The 15,284-nt window shown below is 42.9% G+C and overlaps 1 protein-coding gene across 1 annotated transcript in view; it reads right to left on the bottom strand.

The window, feature by feature from the left end:
• Nucleotides 1–271: 271 nt before the first annotated feature.
• The window catches only part of LOC309702197 (protein NLRC3-like), an 88,990-nt gene continuing 73,977 nt past the window's right edge, over nucleotides 272–15,284 (bottom strand). Inside the window, exons 10-14 of the mRNA XM_082526704.1 lie at nucleotides 13,409–15,209; nucleotides 12,742–12,915; nucleotides 7,525–7,698; nucleotides 1,259–1,305; nucleotides 272–1,110 (exon numbers count right to left, since the gene is read on the bottom strand). Of these exons, the coding sequence (XP_082382830.1) occupies nucleotides 575–1,110; nucleotides 1,259–1,305; nucleotides 7,525–7,698; nucleotides 12,742–12,915; nucleotides 13,409–15,209 (2,732 nt within the window). The 3' untranslated portion in view covers nucleotides 272–574. The remainder of the gene's footprint in view (nucleotides 1,111–1,258; nucleotides 1,306–7,524; nucleotides 7,699–12,741; nucleotides 12,916–13,408; nucleotides 15,210–15,284) is intronic.

Genomic DNA, 15,284 nt, shown 5'->3' with positions numbered 1-15,284 from the left:
CATTCCTGCAAACCTCTGAAGCTGAACAACAATGATGCTGCATTGCTGGCTGATCCCAAAAGGTTGATTCTGTTCATCTGGACGTTTTCAGAAACGTTTGCTCACTGATCAGGTGACTTCTTCAGTCTCAGCTGACTGCAGCTTTACAAGCTTACAAACAGCACATTTGCACAATGACTGAAAGCAGCAGCACCTGATATATATGATACTAATATAATACATATACATATATAATCCATACTAATGATGAAGGAACTGAGCTCACAGTCCATTGTTCATTCAGTGAACTACTCAGTTTATTTTGGGCCTCAGAAATGCTCACTCTGTTTGTACATCACTGTCAGCAATAGACTCATTCTGCTGTGTGGACAGGAACACATGTGACATCACTTCCTGTTTGTTTGTGACTGAAGAAGTTTACAAGGAATCATTTAGAAGAGTTTCAAACATCAACTGATTGAATCCATGAATCTGAAAACGTGTTTGTGAGTGAAAGAGACAGACATGTACAGACTGAACTATCTGTTCAACAGTCAGAGTGTTTCTGTAACAGGAGACACTCTTTACACTCCACTCAGCACAGGGACACTGAGGAACCAGGATACCAGAGTCTAAACCCAGGATAAAGAGTTTGAGTGAATGTGGTGTTGAAGGTGTGGAGGTGGATCAGAGTGTCAGAGGAGACTCTGTAGAAGGACAGAGTGCCAGCAGGACAGTCCACATACACTGCTGCTCTGTTAGAGACAGAGGAGGAGGAGGAGGAGGAGGAGGAGATGGATGTGTCTCTGTAATTGTGCCTGACAGAATCAGGACCATCATCAGAGCAGATCAGACTCCAGGACTGATCATTCCATCCAAACCAACAGTCACTGCGTCTTTTCCTTCTGATGCTTCTGTAACTCACTGATATAAAAACTCTTCCTCTCCACTCGACCTCCCAGTAACAGCGACCAGTCAGACCATTTCTACACAGCAGCTGATAAACATCAAATCTGTCTGGATGACCAGGATATGACTGAAGCTCCTCCACACGTGTCACCTTCCTGTTGTTGTCAGACAGTTGGAGCTTTGTGTTCACTGTGTTTGTGTCGATTGTGAGTTGACAGGAATCTGATGGAGAGAACAAACACAATCCAGCTGCAGTTATTGATCCATCATCTGTTCATTGATTGACACTTTGATGATGACTCCTGACATGATGAAGATGGTTGAATGTGTGCTGCTTTGTTTTCATGAATCCCATTAAAAACACACTTACACTTCCTCAGACCTGGTCTCAACCATCGGACTCCAGCAGGCTCCACCCTGAAAGGAGGAGGGGGGTCAGAGCAGCACAGTCAGCATGCACACATGGACATTACATGGCTCTCACACACACACTGTTACACACTGAGCTCAAAGCTCGGCTCCACTGTTTTATTCAAAGAAATCTACATTTATTTATCAGCACATTTAAAAACAGCTTGAGCCAAAGTGCTGCACAGAGTAGAGAGAAAATAGGAAACATACACAGTAATGACTATAAAGACTGGTCAGGATTGAAAGCTACAGAGTACAAATGTGTTTCCAACCGGCTTTTAAAAATGTCCAGTGTTGGTGACGACCTGATGTGAAGGGCGACTGTTCCAGAGTTTGGCTGCAGCCATCGATAAAGCTCACCTCTGTTTTTACGTCTAGTTCTGGTCAGAAGCTGCTTATCTGCAGACCTGAGGGCTCCACTTGGATTCTTTTGTTAAAGAGAGATAAGATGGAGCCAATCCATTCACAGATTTAAAGACAACCAGATCTGGAAGTGGATTCTACCACATACTGGTAACCAGTGGAAAAAGCTGGTGATGGGTCGTCTAGCACAGACCCACCGCTGGAAGCAGACAATTGATGAGGGAGAGAACTGTGACAGCGCCGTTCCTTCACTTGACCTCAGTCGCTCTCGTCTGCTCCCTCGTAACACTGCTCTTTATTGAGCTTACATGAATATGCACAAGTTCATTATGACGTCTTACACAGGTATGAACAAAGAGTACCAGTCTGTGCATAGTGTGTGTGTGTGTGTGTGTGTGTGTGTGTGTGTGTCTGTGTGTGTGTGTCTGTGTGTGTGTGTGTGTGTTACAGATGTGACCCTGTGACCCCAAAGCTGGTGCTAAGAGTCCAGCGGTCCCCCTAACAAAGGGCTCTTATACTTAACCAGACACAGAGCAGGTGTCCTCCTACACCAGGGGTCTCAAACTCGCGGCCCGCGGGCCAATTGCGGCCCGCAGGACGATAGTTTTTGGCCCCACCTTAATATGAAAATGTAATGTTAGTTTGATAATGTATGACACTTTACAGTGTTGTGGGCGGAGCTGAATTAACCCACCAATCAGGGTGGGATATGGATCTCAGGGGACACCAGCCGGGCTTGATGCAAGCAGGGAAACATTTCTCAATGAGTCAAAGTTCCAGCAGCGTTGCCCTGGAGTGTTTCTTTCTTTCCTGTGCCTGGCTGGCTTCCTCCTTTCTATTGGGCAAACGCCGACATTCGCCCCAGCGCGCTGCGTTCACAACACTTCAAAAAAAGTTGTTTTTTTAAGTTGCTGCCCAGCGGGACATTATACGTATATAGATTTATACACACGTCAGTGGGATTTAAAGTTATTTTTCCACAGAGAGAGATCTCATATTAACTCTCACAGTGATGCGTAGGCGGCGGGATAAAAGAAAAGTCATGAACTCAATGCAGCCCAATTTAGTCTGCAGTCACATAGCGACACCTGTTCATCGGCAACAACAGTCCCCGGTAACCCGGACTAATTATAGGGTCGCACCGTCATTTGTGGCTCCATGTTTTTATTTGCATCACTGCGTTTGCATTGCAGCAAACATGAACATTACATATATTTCAATATAATGTAAAAGCAGTCAAAACAACTAACATCAGAAACAGCTGATGTTATTTGTTATATGTCACGGTGTCGTTTCCGCTTCTTTCTCCTGTAACAACAGCCCGGCGCCGTGAGCAGTCGCCTTTTTTGCGCTCGCTATCCCTGCACTTTCTACCATCTGCAAACGCCACGGTGTTCGTGTCGTCATGAAAGACATGAACATCGAGCGTAAAAACAAAGGAGACTGCTACCGGCTTTTTATCTGCCGATCGCCGTGCTACGGTTGCAAGAAAAAGAAGCAGAAATGACGTTCTCTACGCGTTGAGACGTTCCCCTTCCGTCGGCTAAACGCTTGATTGAAACTTCAATGCGACAGTGACACCAAGTAGAATTATAAATGTCACATAGCCCCAAACATGTCTTTTTCAAAGCCTGCGGTGAAGAGAAAGGTTGGTGATGAGCACCGACAATTTCAGGAAAAGTGGGAAATGCAATATTTCTTTGTTGAGCACAGGGGCACCCCGACCTGTCTTATTTGCACAGAGAAAGTTGCGCTGCACAAGGAATACAATTTGAAACGTCATTACACAACTAGACATGCTGAGCTGGATGCAAAATACCAGGGAGACGAGAGAGCGAACCGGGTTGCCAGTCTTAAAACAGATCTACTGAGGCAGCAAGATTTCTCCAAGAAAGCAACCAAAGAGAATAATGCAGCAGTCGGAGCCACGTGGTTAGTGAGATGATTGCTAAAGCAGGGAAGCCATTCACAGAAGGTGCATTTGTCTAAAAGTGCATATTGCAGGCTGCAAATATAGTCTGTCCGGGAAAGAAAGGTCAGTTTAGCAACATCAGCCTTTCTGCCAACACCGCAGCAGATCGCATTTCTGACCTGTCAAGTGACATTTATGACCAACTGTGTGAGAAAGCCAAATGCTTCAGTGTATACTCAGTCGCTCTTGATGAGACCACAGACATCACCGACACTGCCCAGCTCCCAATGTATGTCCGTGGTGTTGATGACAGTTTTGAAGTGATGGAGGAGCTGCTCACAGTAATTCCAATGCATGGCCAGACCACCGCTCAGCAGATATTTACAAGCTGTGTGATGCCATTGAGAATGTTGGTTTGCCATGGAAGAGGTTTGTTGGAATAACAACAGATGGAGCGCCATCAATGACAGGGAGGAAACATGGACTGGTGGCACAAAACAAACTGGAAGAGAAAGGCGTGGAGGAGGCCATTGCTCTGCACTGCATCATCCATCAGCAGGTCCTTTGCAGCAAATGCCTGAAGTTTGACAATGTGATGTCTATTGTTGTGAAATGCATCAACCAAATCAGATCCAGGGGCTTAAAGCACCGAAGGTTCTGTGCTTTTTTAGAGGAAATGGAGTCAGAATATGGGGATGTGCTCGACTTCACTGAGGTACGTTGGCTCAGCAGGGGAAATGTATTAAAGAGACTTTTTGAGTTGAGAGCAGAAGTGAAGCCTTCATGGAGAAGGATGGAGTTAGTGTTCCTGTGCTAACTGATCCCAAATGGCTCATGGACTCAGCTTTTCTTGTTGATATGACACATGAGCTTAATGTACTGAACAAGACGTTACAAGGCCAGGGGCAACTTGTCAGTGCTGCCTATGACAACGTGAGAGCATTCTCCACAAAACTGGCGCTCTGGAAAGCTCAGCTCTCTCAGACAAACCTTTGCCATTTCCCAGCATGCAAGGCACTCGTGGATGCAGGCACACCATTCAGTGCTGACGAGTATGTTGATGTCATTTTGAGGCTACAGGAGGAATTTGATCACAGGTTTGCTGACTTCAAGACACACAGAGCCACCTTTCACATTTTTGCGGACCCCGTCTCCTTTGATGTGCAAGATGCCCCTTCTGTGCTTCAAATGGAGCTCATTGAGCTGCAGTGCAACTCTGAACTCAAAGCAAAGTTCAGGGAGGTGAGTGGAAAAGCAGACAAGCTTGGACAATTTTTGAGAGAATTGAGCCCTAGTTTCCCTCGGCTTTCCCGAATGTTCAAGCGGACCATGTGCCTTTTTGGTAGCACATACTTGTGCCAAAAGCTCTTCTCCACTTTGAACTTCAATAAGTCCAAGTACAGGTCCAGACTTACGGATGATCATCTTCAAGACATACTGAGGGTCGCAACTGCTTCCTCCCTCAGGCCAAATCTGGCTCGGCTATGCGAGAGGAAACGCTGCCAGGTCTCTAGCAGCAAGGAGTAGGCAAGAGAAGCCATGTTCAGAAGAACAGTTCATTTTCTCCAGTGTTCCATTCATGTTCAGAAGAAGGTTATAGAACTGTTAATACAGACATTTCAATCTAAATACAGCAGATATAGAAGACTGAAAGAAACACACAAGTTCACTGACTAAAAATATCTTATTATTATTTTATTTATGTATTACAGATTGATTTATTTTCTTATTAATTCTTAATTTGTTTATTCATTTTTCATATTTTGTGTTAAAAAATAAAAATAAAGAGATTTGAGAAGATTGGAATTTTTTAACCATGCCTTTCTTGTGGAAAACCTAATGCGGCCCAGCCTCACCCAGACTCTGCCTGCAGCGGCCCCCAGCTAAATTGAGTTTGAGACCCCTGTCCTACACCATAAATCAGTAAGAGAGGGTACGACCTCTCTCATGGCCCCAAGTGGTGTGTGCATGCCAGAGCACTGTGGAAGGCACACAGAGTCTTTACAGACTACTAAGGATCAAACCTCTATCATTATGCAATCGATTATAAAACTCTAAGCATATATGAGTAAATATTTCTAAGCATCAATGACAATCAACAATATAAACCTTACAGCTGGTTTTAATAACAGAGTTCATTTGTTTCTCAAATGAGAAAGAGCTATCGAGAAACACTCCTAAATCTTTAGTTCTGAACTTTTCCAGTGGGCCAAGGTCAACATTATTAGATAATGCTAATTCTTTTCCCTTACATTATAACAATGTGAGGAGTTAATGCTAAGTATACTGCCATTAGCGGCTAATTCTAATTAGGGGTGAATAATTATTAGTAGCTAATGCTAATATCGTTTTCTCTTCCCTTTTAACAATGTGAACAACTAGTGCTAGGTAGGCTGATGCTAGCAGCTAATGCTAATTTGACGTGAATTAGCATTATATTAGTGAGGAGTTAATGCTAAGTAGGCTGCCATTAGTGGCTAATGCTAATTTTAGATGAAAAAGCATTAGCAGCTAATGCTCATATTGTTTTCCTTTGCTTTGTAAGAACGACAGCAGCTAATGATACGAAGTCTACCATTATTAACAATTGTTAATTTGATGTAAATTAGCATTATCTGATAATGGTAACCCTTTTCCCCTGCATTATAACTATGTCAGGAGTTAATCCTAACTAGGCTTCCATTAGGGGCTAACTCTAATTAGGTGAATAATTATTAGCAGCTAATGCTAATATTGTTTTCCCTTCCCTTTTAACAATGTGAGCAGCTAATTCTAATTTGATGTGAATTAGCATTATATTAGTGAGCAGTTAATGCTAAGTAGGCTGCCATTATTAACTAATGCTACTTTGACGTGAATTAGCATTATGTGCTAATACTAATACTGTTTTCCCTTACTTTTTAACAATGTGAGCGGCTAATTCTAAGTACGCTCTTGTAAATAGCTAATTCTAATTTAGTGTGAATTAGCATTATTCAATAATGCTAACACTGTTTTCTCTTACTTATTAAAAATGATAGTAGCTAATACTAATACTCTTTTCCGTTGGGTAACAACGATGTGAGGAGTTAATGCTAAGTAGGCTGCTTTTAGAGGCTTATTCTAATTAGGGCTGAATAATTATTAGTAGCTAATGCTAATACCGTTTTCTCTTTCCTTATAACAATATGAGCAGCTAATGCTAATTTGATGTGAATTAGCATTATATTAGTGAGGAGTTAATGCTAAGTAGGCTACCATTAGCAGCTAAAGCTAATTTGAGGTGAATAAGCATTAGTAGCTAACGCTAATACCCTTTTCCCTTGTGTTATAATGATGTGAAACGTTAATGCTAAATAGGCTTCCATGAGTGACTCCTTTCCCTTGCATTATAAAGATGTGAAGAGTTTATGCTAAGTAAGCTGCCATTAGCAGCTAATGCTAATACTGTTTTCCCTTTCTTTATACAACTTGAGCAGCTATTGCTAAGTAGGCCACTTTTCTCTGCTAAGGATTTGTGTGACCATGATGGAAACTCTGATAAGCTAATGCTACTAAGCTAATGCTGTTTATGGGCCCTGTTAGAATCAATATTTCATTCTCATTCTGTTGTTTGAGAACAATAACAGAAAAATGTGCACTTGAGAACAAATTTATTGTGACTTCAGCTGTGAATGTACAGTTTGTCATTATTTAAGCTTCCATTTCCAAATGTTAGCTGACACTTTATTAGGTACACTGGTATCTATATCAGGTACACCTGTGACCTAAATGTTCCTGCAAACAGACTCCTTGGAGACCCCTACATAAATATCCATGAACTATCCAGCGAGACTAGTGTGTCTGTCCCTGAAAATATTCCTGCATGTGTGATTGTTCATGTGTCATCTGCCCGAAACAAACAGGAAGTGAGTGAAAGACACAGGAAATGTTTCCAGCTCTTCCTCCTCTATCAGATTTTCTCTCCATACCTGAGAGTGTCCAGTCTCCAGCCTGGATCCTTCAGTCCAGCCGAGAGCAGCTTCATTCCTGAGTCACCTGGATGATTGTAGCTCAGGTCCAGCTCTCTCAGATGGGAGGGGTTGGAGCTCAGAGCTGAGGCCAGAGAAGTACAGCCTTCCTCTGTGATCAGACAGCCTGACAGACTGCAAACACACAAAACAACAATCAATCTGTCAACAATCGTTTTCTCTTTGTCACAATAACATCTATCCATCCATTGTAACTTTATTTATAAGTGACAATACCCAACAGACAACAACAGTCATCTGAAGCTGTTTAACAGTGTAAGGTAACCGCCTCCACTGTGAGCAGCACTTGGTGATGGTGGGAAGAAGAACTCCCTTTGACACAAAGATCCTCCCAGTGAAAACAGGCTCCAGGAGGAGCATCTACCATGACTGGTTGCAGGGTGAGGGGAAAGGGAAGAGATGAGCTCAGAGAGACAAGAACAAAACAGAGAGACAAAAGTTAAGGACATGCAGTAGTGACATATAAAAGCATCAGGAGTGAAAAGAGGGGAGAAGAAAGCAGAGCATCATGGGAAGTCCACAAACAGCCTGAGCCTATAGCAGCATAACTAAGGGATGGTTCAGGGTCACCTGATCAGCTCGAACTATAAGCTTTATCAAAAAGGAAAGTTTGAAGCTGATCTTCAAAGTAGAGAGGGCGTCTGTCTCCTGAACTCAAACTGGGAGCTGCTGCCACACCCAGTCCAACATAGCCAGGCTTTCTTTGCTGCTTTGACAAAACCTCAAATCCCAGTCAGAGATGATGAGCATCATCACAGTGATGATCATTTCTCTGTAACCCAGGCTTTCTGCTTCAGGATCTGTGCACGCTCACAGAACAAGGAGACCTTTAAACATCATTTCACTAAATGGATGGACTGAGCTCAGCCTACAGATGAACTGGTGCCAGAGATCATAAAGAACATCAAACAGTCAAATTCAACACTTTTAATGGAAATATGAGATTAATGCTGCAGACAATCATGAAGCTGCTGAATTCATGAACATCAAGAATGCAGCGAGTGGTAAAATAAAGATTTGACCTCAGTGTGCTCAGTGTTCCTGTCTATTCCTAACATATTCCTAACATGATAGCTGCACTTTAGAGCTCTAAAACTGGAACTGACACATATTTAAACTCCACATGTTACTCAGTACATTCAGTTCTGACACTCGCCCACAGTCCAACAAAGGAAACATGGAGATCACATCAGTTTGTCACCAAAGTCTAATTATTAGGGCAACTTAACCTGTTATTATCTCGTTAACTCATTAACTGATTAACGTCAGCAATTATTTTAATCACAGTTTTTAAAATCATGATTATTGTGAAAGTGCTCACTGGCTCTGAATATAAAAGCCATGGGTCACAGGAGGGATGTTGATCAGTGCTGGCTTGAAATGGGCGTCATTATGCGTCTCAGCCAATGGGAGCATTGAGGGTGGGCCTAATACTACTGCAGCGCTCACATGACCCAGGACAGAAAGAAAGGGGCGGGGACAGAAACATGGAGACAGGTACAGATCTTTGACATGTTCATTTTAAACTGTTCCAGGAGGCAGTGTTGATACAACTAAAGTTATCTGTTGTTGAAGAAGTCGGTCTGAGGAACGTTCTTAGGATCAACAAATGACGGCATGTATGAGCCTCAAGACGCAGCATCACAAGAAGAACACATGAGCTGTAGAAAAAGGAGAGACTACGAAAGCCACGGCGTTACAACATGAACCAGCTGTTACAGATGTAACACATGAGCTGCTATTAAACATGATGTATTTCTCAGTGTCCTGTCTGTGTGTGAGAGACAAACAGCCTCTGTATGTGTGTGTAAATACAGCATGAATATGTAGAGGACATGTTTGTGGATATAAGTAAATGAAAGCTCTGCGTCATTTGAATCTTCTTGTTTCTGTTGCAGGTCTGTGACTGAACTTCTGGGAGGAGAAACGTTGGTTTCATGCTCTGTGATTCTGTGTTTTGTCATCTCTCTCAGGTGATGGAGAGCTCAGATGATGACCCCGCCTACGTGGTCAAATTCAAGTCTACATTCAGAACAGACCTGGAGACACGCAAGCAAAATGCCAACATTGTATATGTGAAAACTGCTGCTGGAGCCAGACTCAAGGAGCTCAAGTGTTTACCCAGATCTTACTGAACTTACTGCAGGAACAGAGGGTTGTTGGAGGGAAACCTGTGGAAGCAACAACATCCGAGCCACCAGAGAAGAAGTTGGCCCTGTTGGTGCTTCATCAGAGTGTGAACAGGAGGAAGACTCAGCTGAGAACAGTGTGGTGGATACAGAGCAGAGCCCACCATCAGTACAGAGGCCTGTCCATTAGAGTGCTGCTCCAACATGCAGCACATGTACTTGGCCACAGCTGCAACATCTGTACCTGTGAAAGCTTCTTCTCTGTTGCTGCTCATATTGTGCAGAAGAAGAGAGTTTCTTTATCATCAGAAAATGTCAATGAGCTTGTGAGTCTTAGCAGCTGGCTCGGTGCAGAGGAGGAAGAACATGTCAGTCAGAGGAAGATAAATGCAGTTCATGTTGTCAACTCAACCTGGACTGTTGAAAGAGTTTTTCTTTGTCTGGTTTCTGACTGAGATTCTCCAAAGGAAATCCAGCACAAACACACACTTCACACACTCAAAGTCCTGCACAGTAAATGAGCTGATGAGCGTTTGTGCTGCTGCCTGATAACAGAACAATAGTTCTGCTGCTTCCTGTTCTGCAAACACACATTTATAAATGTTCACTTGCTGTTGATCAAAGGTATGTTGGTGGCTCTGGACGCTGAGGGAACTTTGTAAAAAACTAGATCAAATGTTAACGTCCTGGCAGAGGCAAAGAACTTTGATTTGATATTTGATTAGATTCATGTTTCAGCTCAGACTGACAGAAATATTTGAACTGCTGCTGTGTTAAAGGGAACACTGCTGTTAGAAAGCACCTGATCTGTTTCTGCACACTGAATGTTGCACTTCTCACACTGCAGTACTATTAAAATAAGTACACAATGCACTACTTTTGAACTCATGATTGAATGTTGCTGTAACAAAGCCATTAATGTGATTCAAAGTGTTCATGGTTTCCCAGCACAACAAATGATTGCACAAGTGTGACTGATCCACTTTCTAATGTGTGTGTAGCCCACACTGTGTGTCACTGTGTCACAGGTGAGTCTGTGTGTCCAGGTTCTATGAGGACAACAGGATATAGTGACTGAGTCCAGCAGCTTAAAGTCTGACTCCATCCTCCATTTAAAGAACTCACAGCAACAACTGAATAGCTTTGCCTTTGTGTAGCTGACACTTCATTTTAATGTCCTTCTATTCTGGTTCATCTGGTCTCAGTTTCTATAAGCACACAGGTTTCATCAGGACTCTATGACCTCAGTAATCTTTGCTGGGCCTTAATGCTCTGAACAAAGCTGCACATCACAAGACTAAATAGAAATGAATCAGTCTTTCATTCTCACTGCTGTTTGACTTCAGCTCTCAATGTCCCACCATAACCCATGGAAAGAATTACTGTCCATCCAGGCTGCTGAACATGAAGCTGAAGAAGGTGGAGTATTGTGAGGGCTGATGGAGATGATGATGAGGAATCCAGGAGCAGTGGGTGGATGGCAGCATCAGCATGAAGGATCAGTGTGAGAACACATCATCATCCACAAAGGAAACCAGTCTGAGTGTCTGACGCTCTTGTTAGAAAGACGCAGTCCCAGCAGTTAGCTTGTCTGCTAGTTAGCTGAGAGCTAACTCACTTGTACATTGAATACCAAACCGTGTAAACCAGGGGTGTCAAACATATGGCCCGTGGGCCAAATCCAGCCCATGAGATAATTTCATATGTCAAATATTGATGAATTTTCAGGCTTGCTGATAATCAATGTGAGCACGGCTGAGGTTTTATTCTGATGAGCAAACCATGTGGCCAAACACTTTAAGAGACAGACTGGGATCATACCATTATGTGAAAGAGGACATGTCCCATAGACAGCAAGGGTAGTGGTAGAGACCAGTACACAGAGAAATGGGAGCTGTACTGAAATGCAAGCGTGTCAGGAAAGAGTGAAAAGGCAAAATGAGCAGCATCTGGCTGCATTTCAGTGATATTGGAGACCACAAAACTGAGTGCAACATTTATACAGGAGATATACAGGAGACGCTGAGAGTAGAACTGATAAAATTAGGAGCTGGCTAAAGTGAGACCCATTTTTATTTCCACCCATTTTCCATTGTGGAGGACAAAAGGTTTCAAACTGGTCCAGGTCTTAACCTCACGTGTTCTTCCTAATAGCAGTAAATGGATAAAAATAAAGCTTTTATGAAAACACTGAATAAAACTTGCTGCCTTTAAAAAGACTAAATGTACAGTTCAGTATTGAATACTACATAAAATAAACTATATATAAAGTGTGTCTGAATAGCAGAGATGCAGAAATATGTGCATGTAGCACAGAGCCACGGCTCAGTGTCTGAATGAGTCTCACAGACCTGAATGTGCTGTTGAAGCCATTTATAATTATAACGTAATTCTTTACTCGTTTGATCTGCTCCTTACCACAAGCCACCAGACGTAGAAGGTTTTGGACTTTTAACTATATTTTCTGAAGTTTTACAACTTTTCTTACTGTTAAAAACCTCGTTATGGCCATTCATGCTGTACAAAGTAATTAGACATGTGTGGTATCTACAGAAACGTCAGAATCTCAGCTAAAAGTTCACAAAACCATCTCAACAACCACCAAACAGCTGAAACAGCAGGTGAGCAGATCACACAAAAAAGATGTAAACACAAATCCCCCTGATCATCTGTTTTTTAAACATGAAGCGTCGTTTTGGACGTTCATTTACTGCTGGTTCAGTGAATTTTGGTTGGACAGTGATGAAACCTGCAGCCTCAGAATCTGTGAGAAGTCTGCTTTCAGCACGCAACTGCATTGTTGTGTTGTGTGCTGTGGATTCACCTCTGCAAACTCATCACTGTTTCACCATCATGTTTCTACTTAGACAACAACAAAGGAAGCAGTTCCCAGGAACTACTTCCTGTCTTGTTAACATAAGAGTACGTTGCCCTTCAAAACACCTCCACTTCTCCTCTTATTAGAGGACTGCCTTATTATTAATCTGCTAATTCTGTCAGTTGATGAAAGAAAAATGCTTGATCTCACCTGAGAGTTTCCAGTGTACAGCGTGGACTCTTCAGTCCTTCAGACAGAAGCTTCACGCCTGAATCCTTCAGGTTAATGTTACTCAGGTCCAGCTGTCTCAGATTAGAGGTCTGAGAGCTGAGACCTGAGGCCAGAGCTTCACAGCTTCTCTCTGACAGGTCACAGTGACTCAGTCTGAAAAATAACAGATAAACAATTACAAAAATAAAACACTTATGTTGAAGTGTAATGAGATACTATTATATTTAGCAATATTTCATCTTGTTTTGTCAGGAAACTGAGCACTGATGCAGAGCAACATGTGGAGAGAATCAGAGGAGAAGAAGTGAAGAGAGAACAGCAGTAAAACAACACTGAATTGTTCAGTGTGCTTTTGATATCAACAGAATGTGTCAAATTTCTTTATTTTGTATTTGTTTTAGTAGAATTGATGATTATCACTTAGATAACAACCACAGGCCAGGTCTAAATTGCACTTTGGTGACAGTTACACCCAGAAATATTTCAGAAACGTGGACAATTTGTGCTCCATTGTATTCAGTATTGAACAAACTGAGTACCGATGACCACTTAATATTTTTGATATTTTATTTGAGTTGTTCCATCTGATCTGTGTTAACTAGAATAAACATTTAAAAGCTAAAGCTATGATCACATATGTACTTACAGAGCTTTGTTGGAGGCTTTGACCACTGGCAGCAGCCTCAGAAGAGCCTCCTCTGAAGCAGAGTATTTCTTCAGGTCAAACACATCCAGATCTTCTTCTGATGACAGTAAGATGAAGACCAGAGCTGACCACTGAGCAGGAGACAGTTCATCTGTGGAGAGACGTCCTGATCTCAGGGACTGTTGGATCTCCTCCACTAGAGAACGATCATTCAGTTCATTCAGACAGTGGAACAGATTGATGCTTTTCTCTGCAGACAGATTCTTACTGAGCTTCTCCTTGATGTACTGGACTGTTTTCTTATTGTACTGTGAGCTGCTTCCTGTCTGTGTCAGCAGACCTCGTAGGAGATCCTGATTGGCCTGCAGTGAAAGACCCAGGAGGAAGCGGAGGAACAAGTCCAGGTGTCCATTTGGACTCTGCAAGGCCTTGTTCACAGCACTCTGGTGGAGAGATTGAAGTTTTAGTTTGTTAAATAGTTTAGACCATGTAGAGATTCTCTGTTGTTGTTCCATCAGATTGAGTCCAGAGTTGATGAAGGTCCGATGGACATGAAGAGCAGCCAGAAACTCCTGAACACTCAGATGGATGAAGCAGAACACCTTGTCCTGGTACAGTCCTCTCTCCTCTTTAAAGATCTGTGTGAACACTCCTGAGTACACTGAGGCTGCTCTGATATCGATGCCACACTCTGTCAGGTCTGATTCATAGAAGATCAGGTTTCCTTTCTGCAGCTGATCAAAAGCCAGTTTTCCCAGAGACTCCATCATCGTCCTGCTCTCTGGACTCCAGTGTGGATCTGTCTCAGCTCCTCCATCATACTTGACCTTCTTCACTTTGGCCTGAACCACCAGGAAGTGGATGTACATCTCAGTCAGGGTCTTGGGCAGCTGTCCTCCCTCTCTGGTTTCCAGCACATCCTCCAGAACTGTAGCAGTGATCCAGCAGAAGACTGGGATGTGGCACATGATGTGGAGGCTTCGTGATGTCTTGATGTGGGAGATGATCCTGCTGGCCTGCTCCTCATCTCTGAATCTCTTCCTGAAGTACTCCTCCTTCTGTGGGTCAGTGAACCCTCTGACCTCTGTCACCATGCCAACACAGTCAGGAGGGATCTGATTGGCTGCTGCAGGTCGTGTGGTTATCCAGAGGCGAGCAGAGGGAAGCAGTTTCCCCCTGATGAGGTTTATCAGCAGCACATCCACTGAGGTGGACTTTCTAGGGTCAGTTAGGATTGTAGTTTTGTGGAAGTCCAGAGGAAGTCGACACTCATCCAGACCATCAAAGATGAACACAACCTGGAAGTCTTCAAAGCTGCAGATTCCTGCTTCTTTGGTTTCAGTAAAGAAGTGATGAACAAGTCCCACCAAGCTGAACTTTTCCTCTTTCAGCACATTCAGCTCTCTGAAAGTGAATGGAAATATGAACTGGATGTCCTGGTTGGCTTTGTCTTCAGCCCAGTCCAGGCTGTATTTCTGTGTTAAGACTGTTTTCCCAATGCCAGCCACTCCCTTTGTCAGCACTGATCTGATTGGTTCATCTCTTCCAGGTGTGTCTTTAAAGATGTCTTCTTGTCTGATGGTTGTTTCTGGTCTGTCTGGTTTCCTGGATGCTGTTTCAATCTGTCTGACCTCATGTTCATCATTGACCTCTGCAGTCCCTCCCTCTGTGATGTAGAGCTCTGTGTAGATCTGATTCAGGAGGGTTGGGTTTCCTGCTTTAGCGATGCCCTCAAACACACACTGGAACTTCTTCTTCAGGGTGGATTTAAGGTTACGATGACAAACTGCAGCTTGAAGCTCTGAATGAGAAGAAAAATAAACACTCAATTCCAAAAAGAACTAATCTTTAAAACATGTTGCTCCATCTTCCATCT

This window comes from Aulonocara stuartgranti, assembly GCF_965226115.1.
Source record: "Aulonocara stuartgranti genome assembly, chromosome: 3".
Lineage (NCBI taxonomy): Eukaryota > Metazoa > Chordata > Actinopteri > Cichliformes > Cichlidae > Aulonocara > Aulonocara stuartgranti.
This window is presented reverse-complemented; position numbering and strand designations above follow the sequence as displayed.